Source organism: Athalia rosae, chromosome 6, assembly GCF_917208135.1.
Source record: "Athalia rosae chromosome 6, iyAthRosa1.1, whole genome shotgun sequence".
Lineage (NCBI taxonomy): Eukaryota > Metazoa > Arthropoda > Insecta > Hymenoptera > Athaliidae > Athalia > Athalia rosae.
The window spans coordinates 12,482,912-12,508,209 of NC_064031.1; the positions used below are offsets into that span (position 1 = coordinate 12,482,912).

Genomic DNA, 25,298 nt, shown 5'->3' on the forward strand with positions numbered 1-25,298 from the left:
AATATTTATGGGATACCGTAATCTGCCTGGTTGGTAAAAAAAAAAAAAAAAAAAAAAAAAAAACACTAAAATGCATCATAAGTGTTATTATATATCTTGCGGATGAAAAATTATGACGATGCGTCTTAAATTTATGATAATCGTACGAATTTCCCGATAATAATCGAACGCGTGCAACCCATCATTTCCGATCATCTATCTCATCGGTACATCGCTAGGTATACACGAGTTGCATTGTGTGACGAATTTAGTCTTTGGAAACAAAAAGGAACAAGTAAACGAATTGCCGTAGACATTATCGCAAGTTGAAATCGTAGGCAAACGCTAAGACGTATCTCTGCATCGTTGCTCACGTAGAAAGTAGTGGACGAGCAAGATTTATGTATGGAAAGCTTTAAAAAAAGCTCGCGCGATGTGCACCTGCGATAAATATACCGTAAATCACCAGGTCGTAAACTAGAACTAAGAAACAAAAGGGAATAAAAGTATAGAGAAAGATATTCGTCCAACAAACGATGAATTCTCGAGGACAACTGCAGTTCTGCCGGTAAGACGATACGATAAGACCTCATCGACTGCGAAACGTACGTTTGAATTCCCGACGGAAGTGTCGACGAATTTTTTAATACGAATAATTATGAGTGTGACATGTAGTGTTGGCGACTGCCCAGATCAACGCATATTTCATGGGTAAGATTGCAGTATTAAAATTCTAGGGGTTGCAGAGCATGATTTGATTTTCATAATATTATCGCTCTTGAATCTTTGATTTGTTTCTTTTTCTTCCTCTTTCTTTTTTCTTTACATTATACTAGCGCCTTTACTAACAGCTGATAACTTTTGAAACGCATTGATTAATGCCACACTACATTAATGAGCATAACATAATAAGCATTTGAATCTTTGTATTTGAGTAAAATTATTGAAACGCTTCGTCATGTTAATGATTGAAAAAAATTTCGCTGTTTTATGTAATGAATCTTTTTGTTTTTACATCTTTGTTGACCTGATGTCTATAATTTTTTTTTTCTCTCTCTCTATTTTTCTCTCGTTCTTCTTCATCTTTTTCAATCTTTAGAGCAGATCTGAATTATTCAAGGTTTGAAAGCTAAAAGAAAAAAAAATAAGAAAAAAGAGGCAAATGACGAAGAAAATAACGAACGGAGCACGTTTGGTTTACGTTTGGCGTTTTGATCGACGTTCACACATGCCCTTGTTGGTTGGTTGGTTGCATGACTAGCTGGCAGTGGGAGTGGCAGTGGCTCCAGCCAAAGTAGCAGCAACAACAGCCAGAACAGCCAAACCGGGGGATCCCCTTCGTCGACGATTCATCTCAACGCCAGGAGCACACCTCGACGTCATGACTCGAAGACTGGTCTGTAGCTTCCTTTTATTTTTCACCTTCAGCCTTCGCCCTTTCATTTTATTTTCATTTTGCAATTATTGCGACCTCAACGATCACCCTATCACGAATTGCACCCGATCCACCCCCTTCGTAAGTCTGCAGATTGTTCCATTCTCGGCCGGGTCGATGAAAAAACCCCTCTCTTTAATCTTGGCGAAATATCTTCGCGTTTTACAGATTCCGAATGCAATTTCATTCAGAAAAAAAAAAGAAAATTTTCCTATTCTCGGACCTCAAATTTAAAAATCCCCACGTAGAATGTCCAATGTACATGCAAACTAACGAGTCGATAATCAAAAATTGCCGAAAATTTATCATTTTTTTGAAGGGACGGTTGAATTTAAATTCTCGTTACATCGAATAGTTCTAACGGAGTAAATGCGGTAAAAACTCACGATTTTTTCCCCCTGATCCTGAAGATGATCCTTCCCCCCTTTGACTCCACATGATCCGAAGACGACGTACGTATATCTCTGTTCGAAAAACCAACGAAAAAAAAAACAACAAATCGTTCCCGATCGTTCGATTCATCGTAGTCTCTGAAATCTCAGTACAGAATGAGAGTATACGTTTGATTAAACGATTGTATATTACCTATATCTCCGTAGTTGAATTTGAATTTCGATGTTCACTATACAAAAACTATAACTTTTTGCATGCTTTTCAATATTATATACAAACATATGTGTGCTGTTTGCTGTTTTGCGCCTCTGGTTTGCTGTTGGGTGTTCGCTTGCATCTATTGCATCATCAATTGCATGGTACGGGCGGTTCAGATTCAGAGGGCCGTCGAGACGAAGTGACAACTTCTGCAGGAATTGGCGGCTACTGTCAGCTAGGCGAAAGTGGAGAATACGCCGGCGGTAAGGCCGAAAAAGCACCAAAAACGAGAGACCAAAAAGAAACATCCAAAAAAACACACAAAGATGATGACACGTGCTCGAAGCTTAGGCGTTGTCGATTATTGTAATTGTCGTATGAAACTTATTCGCTAACTCGCGTATCATGTTCTCCTTTGAATACGAGGGCAGCTCCAGGAGGACACGAGAGATGACGTCATCGATTCATTAATTTTAATCACGATCCGCGGTCATCGGATACGATTTCTCATTTTCATTCGATAACAAAAAAAAAACAATGCGTCAGGGTCCAAACAAAAAATCATGTTCGAAAACAATGAGTTTTCTTCACATTGAATTTTGGAACACAAATTATCGGCGAAATTTCGATGCGTATAAAAATGTTCATCACCCAATGACGGCAGATGAGGGTGGTGAGCTTTGGTAGAAAAAAATCAAATAATAACTCTAGATAATGACAATTACGTTTTCGATTTGACCAGAGAAAATCTTGAACGTGAATTGTTTGACATCGATTTTTCTGCTGTAATAGGTACAAGTGAGCTAAATTAACTGTTAAATATTATACACATTACACATATTTAGGCATTATAAACATATATAAATACATATATATATATATCAGTTTTCCCGATTGTTGTTATGCGTTAATAAACTATTTTAAAAATTCAATACCTTTCATACATACAACGAGAATTCATATACTCACATCGTATAATCGTTCCAACAAATCATCCATCTCTCGGGAAATCGTTCATCATATTTATAGGCTTTCAATTTCAATTACATCGTACAATTACACTTATTAATTTATTTATTTATTTTATTTTTTGTCATAGCCGGAGCTTTCTGTCTATGGGCTTCGCAAAATCCGACCGAAAAATTTATTTTAACTTCGTAACGATTTTCTCCAACAGGCACAACTTTTTTATCCGTATTGATTCTTTTCTTTAGAAGCAAAACAGAATATACCTACGGGTAGATTATTAAAAGGGTGAATTTTCTTTGTTTCATTAAATGCGAGGTGCGCAATGTCATCTGCAGGATGAAACGATTCGCTGAAATTGAAAAATATCTCTTCAAATAATTAACGGAATAAATATTCTTCGTGTAATTTTACAAAAACTAAGTTGATAAAACACGTAGATAATGATGTGTACACCTACTGTAAACCTATAAAAGGCCGCCAATGATCGTTAAACCGTACGATTCTCACCTTGGGTAAAGAATGAGATAGAAACGACTTGTTAAAAATTTTTTAAGGAAATAAGACCGCAGTCTTAGAAAAATTGTCGGTTTTCTTGTTCGAATTTTGACATCTCCGCGAAGCTGGTAGGCAGCGAGCATGAAATCTACGGTAACTTTAAACTCTGCAAACTGACAAACGCGTACGTTAAATACCTAGTGATATACTAGGATCCGTTTGATATCAAATAAGTTGGGTATCACATGTATTATATACGTCGACGTCGCGTCGTGTTTGCGTCACGCTTGGCGGTAGACCTGCATGTGTGTACCCATTTTACATACAGGTAGAACACACTTCCGTCACTACCAGAAACCAGAAACGCGCGTGCGGCTGGCATTCTCCAGCAGTTTGCAATTATCCAAGAATTGTTATCGCGCTACATGGTATCTAAAACTCGATTAAATTCTGACCAAGCTCGGTATGCATCTAACCTATGCGCTGTGGCTGAATTTTTAGGATGATATTTTATTCCATCAACGATCTGCACAAATATTCATTCGTCATCAGTCCCCGCGCGATAAAATGAAAATATCATGGCGAAAGTATAACGTGAAACGGTATCGCAATTTTGCACATCGATTTATAGATCGAAAATTGTTCAAATCATGAAATAAAATGAAGGGATTTTCTTTTCTTTCGATCGACGAAGATGCATCGTTCGAAAGTACGAACGTCGGATGCAAAGAAGTGGGAAATAGTCGAAGGTCTATAAACATTTTAAAGCACATAATACTGAAAATTGAGATGCTCGACTGCGGATACCGCAATGATTGTTTCATTCGAGCAATAACCGAGTCGGTTTTTACTTTTTCTTTCATTCTCTCAAATTGGATCGTCTCAATTTTCGACTTGTTACAAAATGTGGGAAGGGCGTATTTTCTCTAATAAATAAGGTATGTCATTGTAGATATAAGAATCGGCGGTCCTACCAAGACCTACAGTCAGCTATCGACGAATTCACAGTCTTCAGGTAAACGTAAAATCCCATTACTAGTATAAAAAGACGTGGGCCGTAGGCCCATTTATAACTCCATACAAAGTACATAGGTGTGTGTAATTTAAGTAATTATCGCTCTTGCGTTTCACCTAATGAAATTGGTATAAAAAGAGGAAAACGAGATGAAATAAAATAAACGCGAGACGGCCATCTGCGACGCCTTATCAAATGAGATATAGAAAGATCATCACTGTAGCCTCGCAAGTCTGTATGGGTAATTGTTATTGCAAAACGCGAGTTGATCAAATAATGAGAACGTTAACGAATATCGTCGAGCAATTTCGAAAAGTAGAGTTAAAAATAACTTGGGGGGAAAAAAAAATGAAAAGAAGAACGTACCGTGTTTAATGTAAATAAAACGCGAGGTGGAAAACCGCAACTCTGTACATAGATAATAACCGCATAGTGGGGGTCTTATCAATCGTACAGTTTGTAACGACGTGTGCCATATACTTTATCAGCAACCAATAAAATGAATGATGCATTCTCAGAACCGAGCCAATAGGTTCGAGGTTTTCTTGACACGTGACTGTGGTGGTGGTACAAAAAAATACCTTCGACTAACGTATACCTAGTCTTACCCAGCGTAATGATATACGTATAACACATCTTGGTGAACTGAAATCGGTGTAATTAAATTCATCTGTTTCTACTGGGTAGCACATACCTCCGTTCGATATTTACGTTATAAAAAAAATCAGAGGATCACGTCGTCGATAGACAGTGCAGCTTTTACATTATACATATCGTACAACATAAATATACATTATAAAACTCTCGATTCTCTTCGAGTGGTGACAATAACAATCTTCAATATGGAACAATTAAATCAAACGATTCAAGGTCTCGCATATACTGATTCAAAATTAAACTACAATACGTTGAATTCGTACACAGTTCAGATATTAAGATCGTGCAAAAACCTTCGTCCACTAGACATTTAATAACAGCCTAATATCGTCGGATTTGTATTTCTAAGAGAATCAGTCAGACTCGGGTTACTGTAATATTAATCGCAAGTAAATGATAATCATAACAACAATACGAAGCACGAAATACAATGAAGGTTTTGACGTTAACCCCGTGGTCGTATAGGGTGTAGTCTTTGCCTCGAAATATATTACCATACCCTCGTAAAGAATTAATTAACGTTCATGCATGTGGCTGTTGTGCTGTACCAAGTGTCAGAAAGAGTCTGACATGGTAGATTTTAATCTGCAATCAATGACTGACGATAAATTGTTAACAATTCCAGCTCGTCGGCAAGAAATCATCAAGATTACCGAACAATTGATCGAAAGTATAAACACCGGTGACTTTGAAGCCTATACGTAAGTGTTGTATTATATTGTACTTCTCATACATGAAATGATAGCTATCCAAAATTATGCGCACATATTCAAATTTCGATTGATCGAGCAACGATTGTTTTCGTAATGTTATTTTTTTTTCTCTCCATTTTGATTCGCAGGAAGATCTGTGATCCACATCTGACATCGTTCGAGCCAGAGGCTCTGGGTAATTTAGTCGAGGGGATGGAGTTTCACAAATTTTACTTTGATAATGGTAATTACATTTGGTTTGCGTCACTCTATTTGCAAAAACAAAATTGTTTCATCCGGCACTTAATTTTATATTCGTTATCATTATAATTTTCCATTTGCCTGATATTTTTCATTAAAAATCTCTTTGACATGAAATTGGGAAGAAAAATCTCAACGATATAATTTTGGGCTCGTCTTCACAACTTTATAGCTTTTTATATTTCCTGATATCATTATTCTCACTCTTTGACATCTTGATTTTTTTTTTCATCCAAGCACGAGTGCATCGATTATCTTGATCTCCTTCAAACTCCAATATCCGGCTTAGATTCGGTTTGGAGATATTGTTAAAAATAAATGAATAAAGGAGTGAAACACTTTTCAGTTTTGGGAAAAGTCAGCAAAGCAGTGAATACAACAATATTAAATCCTCACGTACACCTCCTCGGTGAGGACGCTGCGTGCATCGCATACGTGAGACTAACGCAGTATATGGACAAGTGAGTGTACATCCGAATCTTCGGACGAATTTCTGCGATATCAGAAAATATTGAGGGTAAAATTATTTCACTTGCAGACAAGGAGTGGCCCACACTCATCAAAGTGAGGAGAGTCGAGTTTGGCACAAGCGAGATAACAAGTGGCAAAATGTTCACTTTCATCGCAGCACTGTAACAGGGTCCTTGCAGTTTGCCTGCGGCCACAAATAAACCATTGCCGTAACGATCAATGGTGCAGGCTCACCTTAGGAAACGAAGCAAAACTAGTATAAATTGAGATTGATTAGGAGACGATGAGAAGGGCGAGCCGAGAGAATATCTAGATGAGTAAGCAGACAAACAAAAATAAACATACAAACAAATAAAAAAAATAATACAAAGAGAGAAACAGAGAGAGGGAGGGTAAAAAACGATGAGGAGTACCAGAGTAGCATCGTAAGGAGTACTTCACTTGGTGCCCATGGATGTCCTCGACTCCACCACATCGTATCAACTTATTCACCTGTCTGTCTGCCAGTCAGTTTCGTCGATTGGTTCACTAGGGATGTAATTGAAGCTCCTAATAATACTTGTGCGAATGAAACAAAGAGAGATGTATTCAATAAAAGTAAAGAGAAAACAAAGAAAAAACATCAGCGGAACGATAATGAAAAATAATTGTCTGACAATGAGCCGTAAAGTGTATCCGAGTATCATGAGACAACGCCGGGCCCTGCAACAATTTTTATATAAATTTACTTGTGAGATATAAAGTGTATCATTAATCAAGAAGAAGCGAACAGTTTTTGAAAATATCTAATGAAAAGGAGAACTTGAATGAAGAAAGATCAATCGCTATGCAGTCTGGTTATACTTAACATCTTCAAATACTAGAGTGGATTGCTATTAATTATTTTCAATTACTATTGATTCTATTCGTATTTCATTCCGTCATTTCGATATTATATAATATATGTAAAAAAAGAAGTCTGCTTAGGTAGAGTAACGAATTTCTAGCATCGACTGTGTCTGTCTCTTTTTAAAATTTCTATTTATCCGAAATCGTTATAGATGCAGTTTTGAGTGATCGTGTGAAGCAAAAAGAGAAAAAAAAACAAAAAAAAAACAAGGAATGAAAAGCGATTTTTCTAACACATATTAGTATATTAATCCATCATGTGAGAATCGCGCAAAGGAAGTAAAATATAATCGGATAAAAGTAAAACTTGGATCTGCGGGGAGCTGAAAGTTAGCTCTATCATAACAATCGACCGATGTGCCCTAAGATTTTTACTGAATTCGTCACATAATTTATTTTGTAATCTGGTCTGCTGTATTATTTATAAACTTTTGATCGAAAGTAGCAAGGATTAAAAGAAAATCGACGAAGCGAGTCTCAAAGATTTGATCCAATTCATCGAATGAATATCATACGTATAATTATAACAAACTTTCTGTAGAATCGCCTGCCTTTGAACACAGGTATTTTGCCACATCCACTAGATTGGGGGCCCGGCGTTAGACGAATTGAAGAATGTAAAGCGAAATATCTATGAATTCTTTCCATCGTGGGTTCGAAAAATCTGCAGTAAAAAAAAAAAAACCAAAAAAAAGAAAGAAAAAAGAATAAAGTCAGAATTACGATTACGACAACGCTATTCAAACACATACATACATGATTACAAATGATTATGTGATAAAATATTTACAGTACATTATATAAACTTATACGGAAGTTCGGTATGGTTCGTAAAAAAAAAAAAAACAAAAAGAAAAAAAGAATTACAATAAAAAAAAAAAGTAAATTCAGCTGCCACCGATATTATTCTAGGTAAATAAATGGAGGTAAAAATTATGGCTAAGCACTCTATCTTGATCTTAAATAACGTATTCGAAAATCCGCGAGTTAGGATTAAGAAACGAAGTAAAATTTAGAGAGAAAAAAAAGGAGAGAAAGGTATGGAAGAAACTACGGTCTTTTAAAACTTTCTTCGTTATTCATTAAATTACGCCAGTTTCATTACTATAATATACATAGCTAATTATAATATAATACTGTTCTCCGCTATTACTCGCGATGATAATAATATTACGAATTGATAACTCCGATGCACAAGTCGTTCGAAAGAAATAAGGATTTAATTCAAATGAAAAATGTCAAAATAGATTTCGAGTTGCGAAGACAAATAATGTAACCTGTATGATTTCAAAAAAACAAAAGTCGGACTTTTTGAGGGAAGAAAAAAGGCAACAAAAAAAATAATATCCACATTACAACGTATAATTGAATATACCTTAAATGAAAATTCTACATACGATAATATATGATGTAATTATAATCGTACGTATGTTATTATTGCATCTTTGTCGTCTTGATTCGACCGGCATTTTTGTACGTTTGAATCTTATACAGGAGAATAAGTAAGGAAAAAAGAAGAAAAAAAGAAGTCAAAAAGTATTTATCCGCGTAAATAGGCGTTAATATAGGTATATGATGATGAAATAATTAACGATAAATCAATAAATAAATAAATTAAATGAAATAGTAAATGAATAAATATTATATAGACAAAAGAAAAGAATTTTCCTATCGATAATAAAGTTTCATGAAAATTTATGTAACGACATATGAAAATCACTTTGAAAATCTACACTCCACGCTCTCTGCCGCATCTCTCTTTGCATAAATAATAATATTAATAATAATAATGATAATGATGATGATACTAATAATAACAATAATATTTATAATAGTAATAATAATAACAACAACAACAATAATAATAACAACAACAACAACAACAACAACAATAATAATATATACTTACACATTTAAGTATCTAAATTATAAATCATACTATATATATATACATAAAAAGTTTAATAAAGTGCGTTGCATTAATTGATTAATTAAATCATTATATTAGGTGAGTATTATAATTGCGATTGAATTTATATCGAATTTACTTAATTACAATGAACCTTTCTACACGTTCGTACATACATCCCCTTTACATATGTATAAGGTATATCTATACACGTATGTACATGTATATGCAAATACATAAAGTATAGGAAAAAAATTAAAGCCCGAACATCCCATCTTTATAGCGGATTTGAAAACGGAGAATGAATAGAAAAAAACAGAAAATTGGAGAGAAAACTACTTTTGCCATCACATATTATACTACGCATAGTAATAAACTAATCAATTAAAACAAAGAAGAAATGATGAAAAAGAAATGAAAAATAATATAAAAAAGTATGATTTATTATATCACAAATACTATGATATAGATGTAAGATTAAATTGAGGTATAGTTATTTCTACTACTCTAATTCATCGCTTCTATGTGTGATTGTTGTATAAAATAATTATTAATTATTGGTTATCGCTACTATTATCATTCATAGGTATTGTCGGTTTTATCTAGTAATTCGTTATCATAATTACTATACAACTACTGTTTATATTTTTATTATTATTATAGATAATTAATATTATTAATTATATCACTTCTACCATCGAACACGGATGATTGATACGCTAGGTATATTGAATATTTGATTCTGTTGTTCTTCTTATTACTATTATTATTAATATTAGCATTGTTTTTCTTTTCGTTTGGTATAACAAATGATATGTATAATTATTGTATGAATTACGTACGTACCTACACATATAGCGTAATGGTCTTTCTTATTACACATAATAATTAAAATCTTGATGAATCTAAAGTAATCGAAGCAAACCACAGTTTATGTTGGGTAAATATTACCGAATGACTTGATATACATATTATAATAGTTGTTTCTCAATTATCAAAGATTCTACACCAGCGTCTTAATTGTTACGGTGATTATATACATACACGTGTTACTCATACATATGTATATATATTTATTAATTATTTCCCTGGGATCTCGTTGAGAATGATCTTCTAAAGTACAAACACACGTCAGTATCGTAGAATCAGAAAAATAATAATAATGCTAAAAAGTAAAAAGAAAACAACATCACAAAAATCTGTGTCAATCGTATATCCATTGGAAAAAATTTTAAAAGTATAATTCAGTAATCATGGTACATGATATAAAGAAAATACATTGATATTATTTCTGCCGTTTGTATGGGTTCGAAAATTTATATGAACCGATTCTCAATGAGATCTTTTGAATTTCCGAACGATAATGATGTTTTCTTTTTTTCTCTGCAACTGCAAAAGCTCATTGATAAATTAAGCGACGCTCGGTTCTGTGGTAATTCAAACTATATACTGCAACAAGCGTTGCTCAATTATTCGATATATATAATCACAGTTGTGCTATAATTCAATGATGGTGGATCGATTATTGTTCAGTCCATGATATTGAGATGGATCTCTAGTTATAGACCGAGAAAACTACGATATAGTTATTCAATAAACGCGTCGTCCACACAACTGACATTTCGCCCATCATTCATTGTTTGGCCTAATTATTACTATTCACGTTTATCTATCCAATATTATAATATTAAAAAAATATGAAAAACAAAAAAAAACAAATATAATATATTATATATACAAATAGATATATAATATATACATGTTTATATATATGTATATTATAAATATTCAAGATCTAATACTAATCATCTATAGGAAGTGGAACTCTTCCCTCCCAACCCCACCCTGACGGTTTAAAAAAATTACGTATAATGTATATTATACCTGCGGATAATAACGCCGAATCAACGGATAACATATGAATATAACGTGCAATTTTGTTCAATAATTAGAAAAAAAGAAAATCCATGTTTTCCCCCGTGAAGACAGCGATACAAAATAATGCCTGTAATATACAACCCTCATTTTAGTATGCTCAGTATCTTACAGTCTTCGAAAATTACACCACATTTTTTTTTAATTATTATTATTATTGTTACTATTATTATTATTGTTATTATTGTTATTGTTATTATTATCATAAACACATAAAATTGCACCGGTATAATAAATGTGTCAATCGTATGTCGAAGATTAGTATTTTTTCTCATTACAGTCAGACAATTGTTGTACTTATTTAATAAAAAAAAAAAATAAAAAACATCCATACAGACATGTTATACTATATACCATTTAAAAACAGAAGAGAAAAACCAAAAAAAATGAGAAAAAATAAAAGAAGCCACAAATGCACAGTTTTTTCTATTATGAGCTATAAAAAAATATGTATATATATATTTATTTATACCTATAAATAAATAACATATATATATATGTATATACATACAGTGAGATTGATTCTTTTCACGTACCTATATAAATAAATATATATTTAGCGAAGTATCTTCGGTTCACGGTCATCGAGAAGCGACCAAATAACGCCGTACCATGTTAAATAAACGGCAAATATTAATGATTCCTAGCATGACTTCCTCATGACTAAATAATTCTCCGTATTTAAATATATAGTATAATGACGTTTGTCAAATTTCTCTATCTGATTTATATCATATACACCTAATAATTATTATAATATCGTAAAGATATTTTAATTCGCGCATCTATAGGTATATTAATGTATCAAGCCGAAACCCGTGGGGATAATTTTATTGAAATAATTTAATTTTCTTTTTCTTTTGGATACAGATAGGTGTAATTTGTATTGTAATTTGTACATAACTTCAGTCATAGGTGATAAGAAACTAATTATTGTTGTGATCAAACGCTCTCTGGAAGAGCTCGAATTTTTTCCCCTTTATCATGAAGTCTGAGAATTTATCGAATCCCTTGTACTCTCACTTGTAGTTACTTGTAATCATGATTTTTTTGATCAATTTTTTTCTCTAGTTTATTATCATCAACTATTATATTTTGGTAATCGCTTCAGTCCATTCATTATTGAAATATGTAATATCAGTTGACTTTATTCAAGAGTCTTTCGAATCTGTATCTGAAAGAAAAATGAGAAAACGAAAGGAAAAGTAATAACTTTATAATCGAAAGAAGGCCACGGCAGTGATTCCACTGTAACTGTTAAAAATGTACACAGAATATAGATGAAATGTATAACACTGATTTTCTTCAGCCTATAGGCTATTATGTATAATACATGCATCATAGTGGAAGAAAAATGATGAAATATGCTGATTGTTAAACTTTGTTTTCTTAAGACCCAATATTATTCATTGTACATTCTTACATGTCTTGCTGTGTGTGTCGTATCGGGAATCGGTAATTTGAGGTACAGATCGTCGTATAATTGTGTATTCTGAAATGGCAGGGATCTAGTAATAGATTAGTTTAATACACTGTATAATGCATCGAAGGTGAAAATATTGGGAAATTAAAAAAAATCATTTAAAAAAAAACCAGATGAGATCTGAGTGTACTTCATATACCGATAGTTTTAAGACACGATTATTATTCAAGAAGTTAGCAATTATTGTGTGCAATTATTACGGCAATGTAACAGCAACGATGGCGATTCTCAAAATTATTATTATTATTATTATTATTATTATTATTATTATTGTTGTTATTGTTATTGTTATTATCATTATTATTGTATTATTATGTTCCTCATCGATATTGAGTCTGATTTCGACTTTTATCGTATTGACTTAGCCCGCCGAAGTTGAAACTTTAGTATCATTTGGTATCTTGTGATCCGATGATGATTTCTTTTTCTGATTTTGATGGTAGTACTTATAACTTTTCAGTTTAAGCTACTTCGGATGTCTAAATCGATACGAATGGGTGCGATTAAGGGTTCGGAGATGAAAAATATTATTTAACCGGAAAACCTGATTGAGAATAGCTGTATGTTTACGCTGTGAGATGATATTGCCAACTAAATTATTAAACTCTTATCGGTATTTATAATAATATTATTATTATTATTAAAAAAATATAATTATAACAATAACGATTGATTACAATTTTTGTCCTAATGTTCCGAAAATAAAAATAAATCTCTGTAAAATAGCGGAGTTTCACTATTAGCTATTATTGCTTTATATCAAAATTGGATCTTTCTGACTTTAATAATTTCAACTCATTACGACATCTTTTATTTATTATGGAATTGAACAATAGATCTGTTGGATGGATTGTCGTTGCCTTCTAAAATATTGCCAAAAAAAAATGTGCCATGATCAAATATCGCATAAAGTTTAAATGAAATTTATATCGACTTTGGTGTAATATAAAAAATGCTCAATAATTACCATCAATGATCAGAAGGACCCAAAATCTTATTGTTAGTGTGAACTTATTGTTTCTGATTAAGATTTTATATTTTGTATATTTTATGTTTATTTCATGCTATAATATTACATAATATAAATTGTGTTATCAAATTAGATTTTTTGTTGACAAATTATTTTACGCAGTTTTTACTCATTTCTTTTTTTTTTATCCAGCAAAATCCATCTTTCCTCTTCGTATTCCATCAAAATTGCAGACTTAATTGTAGATTCTTGGAATCAATATTTTGGGGTGATGAATGAGTTACATTTTTAATTCTAGAGCTACGAAGAAATGCACATGTTGATTGTGGATTGAATAGACTTACCTTAAATCAAAGCAAGTGAAACCCTATGGGTATAGTCTCGAATTTTTAGCGGTTTTTGAAACCCAAAACTGAATATTCTTCAAATCGTGTGGGTGACTAATTCCTATTATATTTCAAACTCGGGAATACAAATCTGTCATTTGAATTAGTCTTCTCCTGAAATTGAAGACGATATCAGTTTCATTTCATTCAGGAAAATTATTCAAATGATCTGTAAAACCAAAAAATGGATTACTTGATTAATTTGAAAAATAGATCAATTCCCACCGCATACTCGGTTTTCTCAACTCAAAATGTGTGGAATATTTATTTATTAACTACAAAATTTCTTCTCAATACAATACTATTGTGTAAATTCCACTTTCAGATACTACATACCTAGGGTTCATATATAATTTGATTATGTAAAGCCTGATAACTGAAAGTTGGATTACGTTCTACACTCGGAGTTCGCAATTTTGTTCTCAAAATGGGTCACTATAATAAATTCTATTACTTCTACCTGATCTTTACATATGAACGTATATCCATATATAAATTCACTCGATATTGCACTTGAGTTAAAAAAATATCTTCTGCAACAATTAAACTATGACAGCCCGATATAACTTACATGAAAATTTATAATTTATTAGCAATTTACTGCAATCAGGAGGCAAATGCAAAGTTTATTTATCAGAATATATTATATATGGTTAAAAATATCTGTTCATGGTATGAATAATAAAAATTTCCTAGAATATAAATATCTTGAAACTTAATCGGTCAGCAAAGCATTCGTATTTTGAAGTTCACTTCCTATTATCTCTCGAAGTACTATCAGATACATCTAATATCAGATTAATGATTAGTGCAAGACTAACAGTATTGTTTTACAATGACATGCGATATGAAACAATTTCTGTGAGCATCTCTTGGTGTTTCAATAATTGTAGTTACACCTATAGCCAAAATTCAAATCGTCAACATCAGTTTGTGTTTTCTATCCACCTCGTAATTCATCAGTTTCCTCTCCACTTCTTCTCCTGTTACGCCCGCGTCCTATAAATGAATAAATAATTTTATTGGTACCGTACGTGATGGTAGAAATCGTAAGTTTATAAACTACGAAACAAAATCAACATTCTATCACTGAATCAACTAACTGATAAGCCGGAGGTCAATCCATTTTAAATTAGAAACGGCAGAAAAAAATGAAATAAAATGAGATCACGATAACGGATCTTTTGTAAAATCTTCAAGAATTACCCTAGGCATCTGGGTTTGTTAACGAATAAATTTTTGATGCGGGAATGAGAAAAAAAAATTGTCACATGACCCGCGTGAGAGAACTGTTATTTTGATCAATAATCAATATACAATGTAATCAAGTGTAGGGAAAGCATGCAACATTCAGGCATTCGTTGAAAATGTATTTATACACATACTTCCTGTGATTCAGGTGATGCTGCCGTAATTTTGTTACCCGAATCTTGCTAATTCAATACTGAAACTTTTTTTTTAATAATTATTGCCAATTAAAATTAAGATTTGAGATGTCACTTACTTTCCCACCATCCATAAAGTACATTTTCAAATTTAGCAATTGGCAATGTGTAATTTGTTAAGCCAAAGCAACATTTAATTAGTACTGAAAACAAATGTTAGTTACATAGGAGATCAAATTTACAAAAGAAAACCCAAAACCACACAGTTAAAGATAAGCTGAATTGATTTACTTGAACAGAATGTGACAAATTGATCTTGGTAAAACTTCAATACAAAGATTTCATGACGCAATGTTATCGGTCTGATTTGGGGATATTAGGTAAGAGATTCATATAGATTGAATAAAATATATTTCAATGAACAAACTTCATGTACAACATACGTATGTATTTTTAGTTGGCAAAATGAATATTTGGAAACCTACTTCCGGAGAATGTGTGATGGTGCAGTTTCATATTTTTAGTATTTCAACAACTACGAGTATTACACACTCTATCAGTGACAGAATTAGAGATCCATAATTAGACTTGGAAGACATTATTTACAACTTTTCTTTTTTCATTTTAATTTCTATCAGTTAACAATATTACTTGTACGTGTATTTCGGCAGTGATGTACAATATTGCGCTACGATCATTTTAGCTTGTAACAAGATGAAGGCAAAATAAATTGAATAAAAATAAATTAAATAAAATTTGCATTTTTTACCTAATTTTCAAGCATGGCTACAAGCAAAAGACCAAGAAAATAATTGAGTGAAAGCACCAAGGAAATATTAATTTCGCACATGTGTATGACTAAAATGTTTTAACATTCCTATTATACATATGCTGGTTCGGATTAGTTGCTCGCCGTGCACACAACGTGTTCGAGTAAGATATGTAGTTTATACCCATTCACTGCTGTTTGTATAACAATATATCTTAGCAAATTGCTATGTGAAACCACCAATTACGATATTAAAGAACATACAGTATCAGGGTTACGTAAAAAAAATTGAATTATCCCTTTGTAGTACCTATGAATACGTTTCACCAAACATTTTCAAAATGATAAAAGGTATTTTTATTTCTCTATATGAGGTAGGAGGTGTTATTCTAGGAATCAACTAAGGGATTGTCTACCACTCAGAGGCTGAAACTGAAAAATCAAATATTTTCGCTACCTCTGCGAATCTGGTTAAGACAGGCCAACATCCGGATCATGAATACTGCAGGCACTGTGATCGTATCTTTGGTCTCTTCTAGCATAACAGCATTGCGTTTTTTGAGCTGCAAAACAATATTGAAATTTCTCTCATCCCTGACACTATTTACCGTATCTAAGAGTCCTCTAAAATACGTTGCCACATTCTCAAACAGGAAAATGTTGACTCACGTCTTCAGCAAATTTGTCATCGAAGCTTGGCTCTTCATTAATTGGGGCCCATAATTTCACATCATAATCAATTCCTGATGTAGCCAACATTGGTAGGTAAGGATGTGGCTGTAGGCAATTAACTACATGCTGATCGGCCTCGAGAAGCATACAAAGATTAGCCGTGCTTCTCTCCCAGATGAAAACATGGCCACAATCGCTGCCAGACATGACATAATCGTCACCCCAAAAGTTGGCTTCTTTGATCATGGTCCTAAAGAAACTAAAGTCAAACCAGGGAAGGACAAGCGATGAGAAAATTTGTTGGGTTGATTTTAACTGGCTCAGTCCGCTCGGAGGCTTTTTTGGCACATTATGTGAGTTGTTCTATCTGTTGACTACCCAATTCAAATGGTCAGTGACATTGGTATATTATGACTATATGTATGTCAGTTACCATACAAAAAAGTTGTCGCAGCAGGTGCTTTACCACGCAACTAACAGCAGAAAAATTCATCTTACACATTAAAACCATTTGATCAATGTTATCAGTTATCAGTTTATCACATTGGGGTCGCTGGAAGTAAAAATATGAATTAGAGCCAAGATTTTGCACACGTGAAGTACTCGCATTTGATGCCACGATAATCAGCTTGAGTATAAATTCTAATCTTTGTTATTTTTAGTATGTATCATGTAAAGTCAAAGTCAAAGATTTACATATCTTAGTACACAAATTGAATCTGTTTATACCCAACCACTATACAGACTTGATTTTGTGTTTGTCAGAAGATAACTCGACTACAATACTCATGATGTGATTTTAAAATTAAAAAGAAATGTGATAAGATCGTGCTAATTGTTTATCAGTCTTTTGTTATAGTTTATTCACTACAATCAGTTAAGCAATATTATTCAAACAAGTAGTTTGACACGTTGAATATGACATACGAATTGTTTAAAAAAATACGAGTCCAATAAATGTGGATAACGCAACACAAACCTTGCATTACGATGGCCCATGTATTTTTGTTTGACTCTTAGCTCAGTTAAACAGCTTTCATCAAATATTTCATGTCCCTGTGCTCCGCGTGCGTTTGCAATAGCTTCATCCATTTCTGTCTCAATTGGATTCACCATCCTGTTATTTATACATTTGGTTAAAATTTCATCATATAACAAATGCAAGTCCCTTGGAAACAAGATATTGTTACCTCCTATTTGGCGTCATATCCTCATCATCGCTATCATTGTATATATCTTCATCACACTCTATAAACCATATATCAAATATCAATTAAAGCAGGTGAACAATAGTAGGTATTTCAGCAATGCCTGATTCATCGAGTACCTTCGTTTGTTTCCTGAGTAGGCAGTTTGTTATGACCATGACTTGGTCCCGGATGAACTACAGTATCACTGGAATTATTGGTACTGGACGGACCTAGAATTTGGTTGACATTGATGAATGAATAAAAAATGAGAATTTCTGTGGTCACCGTTTGCAAAATCTTGAGCTTACCAGGTAGAAAAGTATCACGAGTCACTTCATCTGCAACGCCAAGCGAAATTGTAGCTCCAGTAGAACTTTTGTCAGAATATGTTAAGCTCACTGCTGGTTCGCTTCCATGTCTGAAACGTCGTAAGAGTTTAGAGATTGAATTTAGAACTAAAAGCATACCCAAGATAATTATGCAGTAACAAAGATATTTACAATTCAAGAAAGCCATCTCGCATTGTGGTTAATCTATCTTGCAGATTCTCCATCATGTTGTCTTCTCTATTTCCATCAATACTGGTGCTAGGCAATGAGGGATCATTCCTGCTTTCACTATCTAATCTGGAAATGCTAAGAGACTCCAATGACTGTATCGATGCCTTTGGAACATCGGTGTGACTAGAATCTGTTTCCATAGAAACAGCTTTAGACTTGGTAGGTATAGTGTTTTCGGAGAAATCAGGTACAGCTGTTGGTTGTTCACCCCCGTGATTTGCAGAAGCACCAACGTTACTACTAGATTCATCGACATCTGCTTCTTCCATATTATGATCAATGTTTTGACCTTCAGTATCAGCAGAGTTGGAAATTTCTATTTGATCGTTACGGCTTTGCGCTGTAAAAAACAATTAATCAATTTTTACTTAAAAACTGAATACTGTAATTCAGTACATTAATTTAGTGATGAATAATAATTCGTTTGCTTACTAGGATTCAATGTTCTTCCTGATAATTCACCTTCCTCGCTCATTCTATCATTATTTACTTCATTATTATTTTCGACGATTTCACTAACGTTCTGATTACTTTCTTCCTGGTGATCGCCAACACCTTCAAGGCTATCTTCTCCACCACCGCTTAAAGCAGCTCGGGTAGCGGGATCATTCAACATGCGACTTAAAACGTCCGTCATTCTCTGCATCAGAGAAGTATGCAGTACTGGACGAGCCTGAGCTATTTCTGTACAAATTATAGTTTGTTAGCCAAATACACTAGGTTTTTTTACGTTGAAATCAACATAATTTCGAAACACTCACCAGTTCCACCACGACGCCCGCCCTCCCGTTCAGGGCGAGCATCTGGACCAGTGTCCGACCAATCCCCACGAAGTCGTAATCGTCTCACTGGTTGCGGTGATCTTAAGGGATGTTTTTTCCCCTTGCCTTTTGCAACTACCGAATCTTTTCGTAAATGGACACTACCTTGATCCTGTTAATAGGATGTCAAATTCAATTACCAGAGGTAGGCTATGAGAATTTCAACAATGCCGAAGTTGTATTACCTTTACACTGAATAGATAGAGATGATCACTGCTATAGCTAACAAGGACATCTTGTCCATCTGGACTATAGCTCAGCGATGTTATTCTATTTGAATTTCCCTCAAACTCAGGTACAGTGAAACTACACAAAGGTCTTACTGCACCACCGTTATCGTTCCACCCTGAAAGATTTATCACCCGCACATATAACAACCAGTAGAAAATGTGTGAGGATGATAAATTGGCTTTTGGAATCTAGATATACCTGTCGCTGGGGTACCAAGCATTCTTCTGTCGAATGTTCTCACTGTACTATCTGAACATCCAATAGCCAGTTGATGAGGCATTAAGGGATTAACGGATAGAGCAGTGACAGCTCGTTGGCAGGAGATTAATACATCCTGAATAAATACATTCGGATAAATATAACATATACTGACCACATACATTCAGAACAACATATTTTTCAATATAATTGAATCATACGCTAGATATGCGGATAGTTAATTACACACATACATCTCTACATCTCGGAGCATTGCATTTATCTTTCACTCTGAGATCAAACCATCTTACAGTCCCATCTTCTCCACAACTTAGGAAGCTGTGGGGTTCTGTAGGTATAGTAGCAATTTCGTAAGTAGTTCCGCTGTGACAGGTGAACTGATTATTGAACGTCTCCACCCTTCTCATCAAATCTAAATTCGAAAGTAAGGACAATTCAGTGAGAATATTAATGCTTCACGCAAAATGAATTTTATCCAGAATTCTCTTCAGTGCAGCGTTCGAATTTTTCAACTACCGTTTGTTCACTATATGTTCATATTGAAACGCATATTTAAACCTTCCAAATCACACAAGCAATGAACTGGCTATCAGCCAGTTACATACATGCATATATATACTTTGCCAGTAATCTAGATCTATAAATAGTTTCACCAGCTGTACTCAGAATGGCACTATGCATATATTTAAAGCATCAAAACTGATCTCTATCTGTTACAGATAAATGCGTCTGAGTAGTTCAAGTCTGACCTGTATAAAGAATGATACCATCTCCACTGCATGATATGATGCGGTGATCTCCACTATTGGGTAAAAATTTGGCACTAAAAATGTTAGCTCTATGACTTGTTTTGTAATCTGTCAGAACCTGAAACATAAATTTGATGAAATGATTAATGAGGTGTTTTGTTCCACAAGCCAGTGATGACTTTTAATTTCCATACTATGAATATTATAAACCAAAATTAAAACTTTTGTAAATGACACAGAAATACTAGGGCTTTTTGTTACTAATATACCAGGTACAAGAAATCAATTATTCGATTGGATTTGAAGAAAATTGTGCAAAATGCAATTGGATGATTGGCTCAAGTTCAATAACTACAAACTGGTGACCTTATACTGAATAGAATCCACGTGCAATAACGAAATTAGCAAGACACATTTTGAAGGTGAAGGTTTCCATGTCGCTTGGCATTACTGCGAACCTAAACTGAATCAATCTCATCGAATATTCATTAGTTGACAGATTTTATACAGTGGGGGAAGGTATTATTTGTGCAAAATAGTAAACTTTTACAATACTCAAATGCAGTATAGCCAAAAGTCCATGTTATGTGATATTGCAATGTAAGAAATAAAAATGTTGCAAACATTATGTTGAACGTGGGATGGAAAGCAAGGCAAGTATCTCTATAGGCAGCATCTTTGATATGCCTTTATTTCAAGGATGGTGTCAGAATAGTTTTGGCAGAACTTAGCCAGCTCTATAAATACATATAGAAATTAAGAGAGATGACAGGTCTAGTCAGCTGGCCGAATAGCGTGCTCTGATTGATTATACTTTGGTGCAACCCATAACTAAATTATATTTGATTATTAACAGCGAATTGAAGCATGAATCACGATATCATAAAGACTGGCAGATTCATGTTTCAGCAATATTACTACGGCTACAACCAGATTATACAGACTCTGTACAAGATTTTGTCAACAAAGTAAGTTTGCATGAAGTAATTAAGAGTTCATCAAAATGAAAGAAGTAATACAATAATTCTTCTTCCTGACATAAATTCGAATTGGAATATCAACTCGCAACAAAAATTCAATCCAGTTTCTGTAGAATGGAGACATATAGTTGAGTGTTTTAACAGACATGGTAACAAACCTGTACAAGGATTTCAGATAATAGTAGATTCTTCACAATGGTGATACAACTTATATTGAATTAAGAAGTATCAAGAAAAGTTAAAAATCAATTGATCGAGATGACACCTATTAATGCTTTCCAGATTCCAAAGAATTACTTCCAAAGAAACTTTTTTGTTAATCACAGAGTTACCAAGTATAAATATAAAGGGTATACGATAATTACCTGATAATTATAAGCATTTGTCAAGACCAAATGTTGATCGTCACTGCCAGACAATAAAAATTCACCACTATTGTTCCAGCAAATAGAATTCACACAGCCATTATGAACCTTCAATCGCTTCAACAATGACATTCGCTGCATAAGTTGTAGACTTGCTGTAAAACAGGTAATGCTTTTGAAAATGTCACAACCTTTCAGAATTTTTGACAGATGTAATAATGTACTGGAACTTTCATGCATCCATCTCAATTCTACCATCTTTTTATGTTGATTAATAAGTTGAACAACCGAGCCATAAGAGTAGCTTATTGATTGGAAGATAATAAATAAATAATTACCTTTGCTGCTGTTATACAATTTGAGTCTTGTAAAATCATCGTAAGGTTGATTGTAGACGTCATAAAAAACGTTGGATTTAGCTCTCTTCATTTTGATGATATCCTATCTTTCGTGGATTAAATGGGCAAATAAAATCACACGGGAATCACGAAAAAGCTCGTCTTAAAAAACATCAACTAGCGATGGATAAGCTAATTGTAAGTGTGACAATTATTTATCAGGCTCAAGTGAAAAATATCACTGTACTGAGATGAAACATTTGACAACACTACTTTGTCGTAGTTTCAAATCACCACACATTCTTGTTCGAGAGTAAAAAGTATAAATAAACTTTTGTAAGTTGAATATTCGTCTAAAACTTGCATATCACTGCCAGTGCAAAATACTGTAAATACTGAGCTTTATTTTGTTACCGCAAACACGGGCAGACCACTAGAGAATAAAGAACAGCTGAGCGAATGTATACACACAATCCAAGACACAATGGACTCAGTGCGCGACTACCAGCGACTACACGACGTCGTATCAGTGGAGGTACCAAATGGACTAAACTAAAGCCAATAGTTGTCTGACTAATCTTGCGCTAATCATAGCTTCGCTAATATATGTATAGCGTTAACCCACGTGGGTACCTGCCCCAAAATTTGATTGGAATGATAAAGATCTCTAGTTTAATTGTAAGCTTGGTGGATCAAGTTGGAGATATATTTCCAGAGCCTTAATATAGCCAACTAAATTACCGACTTTAGGTACAATTTTCTTTGCATCAACATATTCCGAAATTTCTTGATTGAGGAGCAATTGGTGTCGCTAAGTACCAAAGCCCAAATCAAAAACCCAAATTTCGTTGCCCTAGGTACAGGCGACATAGCCGTTGATTCGTCTGCTGTTGTCTGGTGTCATGTGTGAAGAAAACATTAATTAGTGGAACTAATTTTTACGCACACCAATTATCAACCACCTTCCAATGAAAATGATATCATTACGACTTTTAACGAGGTAAATGGAATATCAAGTCGAAACGCATGATCTTTAAATGCTCATTGTATTTACTACCCATAACCAAACGAAGGATAAACCCCCCCGGTGTTATCTTTATGTTAATGGATTCGATTCAATCGAACATTGATTGTATGAAAAAGGCCAGATCTTTCAACATGTATTAGTTCTGTATTATTTTTCACTATTCACATTTATCATTCAGAAATGTTGGAGTGCCATTAGCAGCGTCGTCACAGAGACTGCACACATCTGAAATCTTGTTCAATTCGTCTTCTGATTCTGAATCATCTGATGATGAGATACAAAAAAAAAAAGTTGCAGTACCCGCAAAAGAAGGACCAGGAGAAAATTCTGTTCATAAAATTAACGCGTTGTTACAGTCTATGACACAGGTATTTGAAATCAATGTTTATTTGCATCAAATCAAAAAGACGTGGATCTCAATGCTTTAATATTTCCATTATCATTGCAGCCAAAGCGTGTACAACCGGTTATTAATGTTGCAATAAAGCGAAAACCAGTTAAAACCAAAGCTCAAGTGAAAATTCAATCTGTAACCCAAAGTTTGTTCGGTCAGTATGAAACTAGGTCAGGATTACAGAAGAACCATGTAATTTGTGGTTTTGATTTTACAGATAACAAATTAGCTGAGGCGGCAAAAGAAGCAGCTGCATCACTGGGAGGAGATGTGAATAAAACTGAATCTGAACTATTGAACAAACTCTTAGCAACTAATAAACAGAATCAAGAATCCATAGATTTGAGGTCCATAATATTCTCTTTGAAATCAAAAATGATCGTTGCAAGAATTTAAAAAGAAATAGAAATAGTACTTCAAGTCATGTCGATTACCAAATACAAGAATTTTTTATTTATAGCAAACTGGTCAAAGGAATGACCGTTGATCGTTCCAAATCCACTGTAGAATCAAACGATAGGGCAGACCAGGTTCGCGCAGTCATGCAGAAATCTAAACGACATCTGCCTATCGAAAATCGGGTGACTTCACTGAAAAGACAGATGCAGAAAAATCAAGGAAGCAAGTATGTTTGATAAAGCAATATAAGAATTATTCGCACTGAATTCAAATCGTATATTCTGAAAGTAACATTTTAACATTATCTCTTCTAGCACTTCAAGGGTAGACATTGACTCTGGGACTCCTATGAATCTATTTCCACCATCTTCTGAAAGTAATCTCGATCCTAACACACCCTCTCTCACAACCTGGGATCTATTGGAAAGCAGGGAATTGAAGCTGTTGGTTACTCATCCTCCTAATAATTTCATTGAGCAGATGATTCAGTGGACCGAGCAACGCAAACTTTGGCGATTTCCCATCGACAATGAACAAGGTATTTTATTCTCATATTGTGAGACTTGATATTTTTTATTTTTCCAAATAGTGTATGATATTTTATTCATAATGCATATGCTAGCATAATTCTTAGGTGTCCATAAAACTTCGTCTAAAATGGCAGTTCATTCCAGATATGCATGTTGATGGGGAAGAACATTTTTCCGAACATGTATTTCTGGAACAGCACCTAGAAGATTGGTGCCCAACAAAGGGTCCAATCAGACATTTTATGGAGCTCGTATGCGTTGGTCTGTCAAAAAATCCATGGATGTCTGCCCGGGATAAAGAAGAACATATCATGTGGTTCAAGGAATATTTTGACAAGAAGCAGGAACTATTGAAAGAATTAGGGATCTATGGCACAGCAGTAGGAGAACCTGACAAAAAGCAGATAGAAAAATAAATGATCATATGTCCGTAACATTACTCAAATGAGATGTCCTGTGTATGTGAAGTAGTAAACAAATAAAATGATCCATCAAAAGTTTTTATCATAGTATTTACTAGTATGGTAATGTTC

At 33.8% G+C, this 25,298-nt stretch overlaps 3 protein-coding genes and 2 long non-coding RNA genes across 36 annotated transcripts in view; 2 read left to right on the plus strand and 3 right to left on the minus strand.

Annotated features, from left to right (window-relative positions):
• LOC105690597 (calcium/calmodulin-dependent protein kinase type II alpha chain) overlaps positions 1 to 13,902 on the plus strand; it is a 90,417-nt gene extending 76,515 nt beyond the window's left edge. For 14 of the 29 annotated variants that reach the window (XM_048657385.1, XM_048657395.1, XM_048657391.1 and 11 more), the window contains 7 exons: positions 1,241 to 1,375; positions 2,182 to 2,268; positions 4,422 to 4,484; positions 5,767 to 5,842; positions 5,983 to 6,077; positions 6,441 to 6,555; positions 6,633 to 13,902. In XM_048657385.1, coding sequence (XP_048513342.1) covers positions 1,241 to 1,375; positions 2,182 to 2,268; positions 4,422 to 4,484; positions 5,767 to 5,842; positions 5,983 to 6,077; positions 6,441 to 6,555; positions 6,633 to 6,765 — 704 coding nt within the window. In that variant the 3' untranslated portion in view covers positions 6,766 to 13,902. The remainder of the gene's footprint in view (positions 1 to 1,240; positions 1,376 to 2,181; positions 2,269 to 4,421; positions 4,485 to 5,766; positions 5,843 to 5,982; positions 6,078 to 6,440; positions 6,556 to 6,632) is intronic. The other 15 variants (XM_048657401.1, XM_048657406.1, XM_048657410.1 and 12 more) reach the window with 4 other exon arrangements.
• On the minus strand, positions 891 to 1,322 carry LOC125501440. The gene is made up of 2 exons (XR_007279026.1): positions 1,181 to 1,322; positions 891 to 1,108 (listed from the first exon to the last, which is right to left on the minus strand). It is a non-coding gene; the product is annotated as an uncharacterized LOC125501440 (long non-coding RNA).
• Positions 3,270 to 3,724, minus strand: LOC125501441. The gene is made up of 2 exons (XR_007279027.1): positions 3,432 to 3,724; positions 3,270 to 3,323 (listed from the first exon to the last, which is right to left on the minus strand). It is a non-coding gene; the product is annotated as an uncharacterized LOC125501441 (long non-coding RNA).
• Positions 13,903 to 14,367: 465 nt separating the features above from the next.
• On the minus strand, positions 14,368 to 22,557 carry LOC105690850 (DDB1- and CUL4-associated factor 6-like). 2 transcript variants are annotated; one of them, XM_012408977.3, is made up of 16 exons: positions 22,416 to 22,557; positions 22,078 to 22,232; positions 20,733 to 20,850; positions 20,217 to 20,395; positions 19,963 to 20,098; positions 19,719 to 19,879; positions 19,474 to 19,645; positions 19,145 to 19,396; positions 18,653 to 19,052; positions 18,461 to 18,570; positions 18,290 to 18,382; positions 18,153 to 18,210; positions 17,942 to 18,079; positions 16,960 to 17,212; positions 16,748 to 16,853; positions 14,368 to 15,135 (listed from the first exon to the last, which is right to left on the minus strand). In XM_012408977.3, exons 1-16 carry the CDS (start codon positions 22,504 to 22,506, stop codon positions 15,077 to 15,079), a joined length of 2,481 nt encoding a protein of 826 aa, XP_012264400.2. In that variant the 5' UTR covers positions 22,507 to 22,557; the 3' UTR covers positions 14,368 to 15,076. The 2 variants fall into 2 exon arrangements, with proteins under 2 accessions (XP_012264400.2, XP_012264399.2); XM_012408976.3 differs by having other exon boundaries at positions 16,960 to 17,221.
• LOC105690851 (28S ribosomal protein S31, mitochondrial) lies at positions 20,775 to 25,265 on the plus strand. 3 transcript variants are annotated; one of them, XM_048657426.1, is made up of 8 exons: positions 20,775 to 20,792; positions 23,273 to 23,415; positions 23,621 to 23,810; positions 23,891 to 23,990; positions 24,054 to 24,183; positions 24,297 to 24,461; positions 24,550 to 24,773; positions 24,910 to 25,265. In XM_048657426.1, the coding sequence occupies exons 2-8, from the start codon at positions 23,384 to 23,386 to the stop codon at positions 25,179 to 25,181; spliced, it is 1,113 nt and encodes a 370-aa protein (XP_048513383.1). In that variant the 5' UTR covers positions 20,775 to 20,792; positions 23,273 to 23,383; the 3' UTR covers positions 25,182 to 25,265. The 3 variants fall into 3 exon arrangements, with proteins under 3 accessions (XP_048513383.1, XP_048513382.1, XP_012264401.2); XM_048657425.1 differs by lacking the exon at positions 20,775 to 20,792 and adding an exon at positions 22,811 to 22,950; XM_012408978.3 differs by lacking the exon at positions 20,775 to 20,792 and adding an exon at positions 23,025 to 23,165.
• Positions 25,266 to 25,298: the final 33 nt, after the last annotated feature.

Bases quoted from the DNA above. Each gene is read 5' to 3' on its own strand.
- LOC105690850 (XM_012408976.3), bottom strand. From the start codon at position 22,506: ATGAAGAGAGCTAAATCCAACGTTTTTTATGACGTCTACAATCAACCT. The intron at 17,222-17,941 runs GTTTGTGTTGCG...GTTTGACTTTAG, and splicing joins ATGGGCCATCGTAATGCAAG to TTTCTTTAGGACCATGATCA. The intron at 16,854-16,959 runs GTGAGTCAACAT...ATTGTTTTGCAG, and splicing joins ATGACAAATTTGCTGAAGAC to CTCAAAAAACGCAATGCTGT.
- LOC105690851 (XM_048657426.1), top strand. From the start codon at position 23,384: ATGAAAATGATATCATTACGACTTTTAACGAG. The intron at 24,184-24,296 runs GTCCATAATATT...TTTTATTTATAG, and splicing joins CAAGAATCCATAGATTTGAG to CAAACTGGTCAAAGGAATGA. The intron at 24,774-24,909 runs GTATTTTATTCT...AGTTCATTCCAG, and splicing joins TCCCATCGACAATGAACAAG to ATATGCATGTTGATGGGGAA.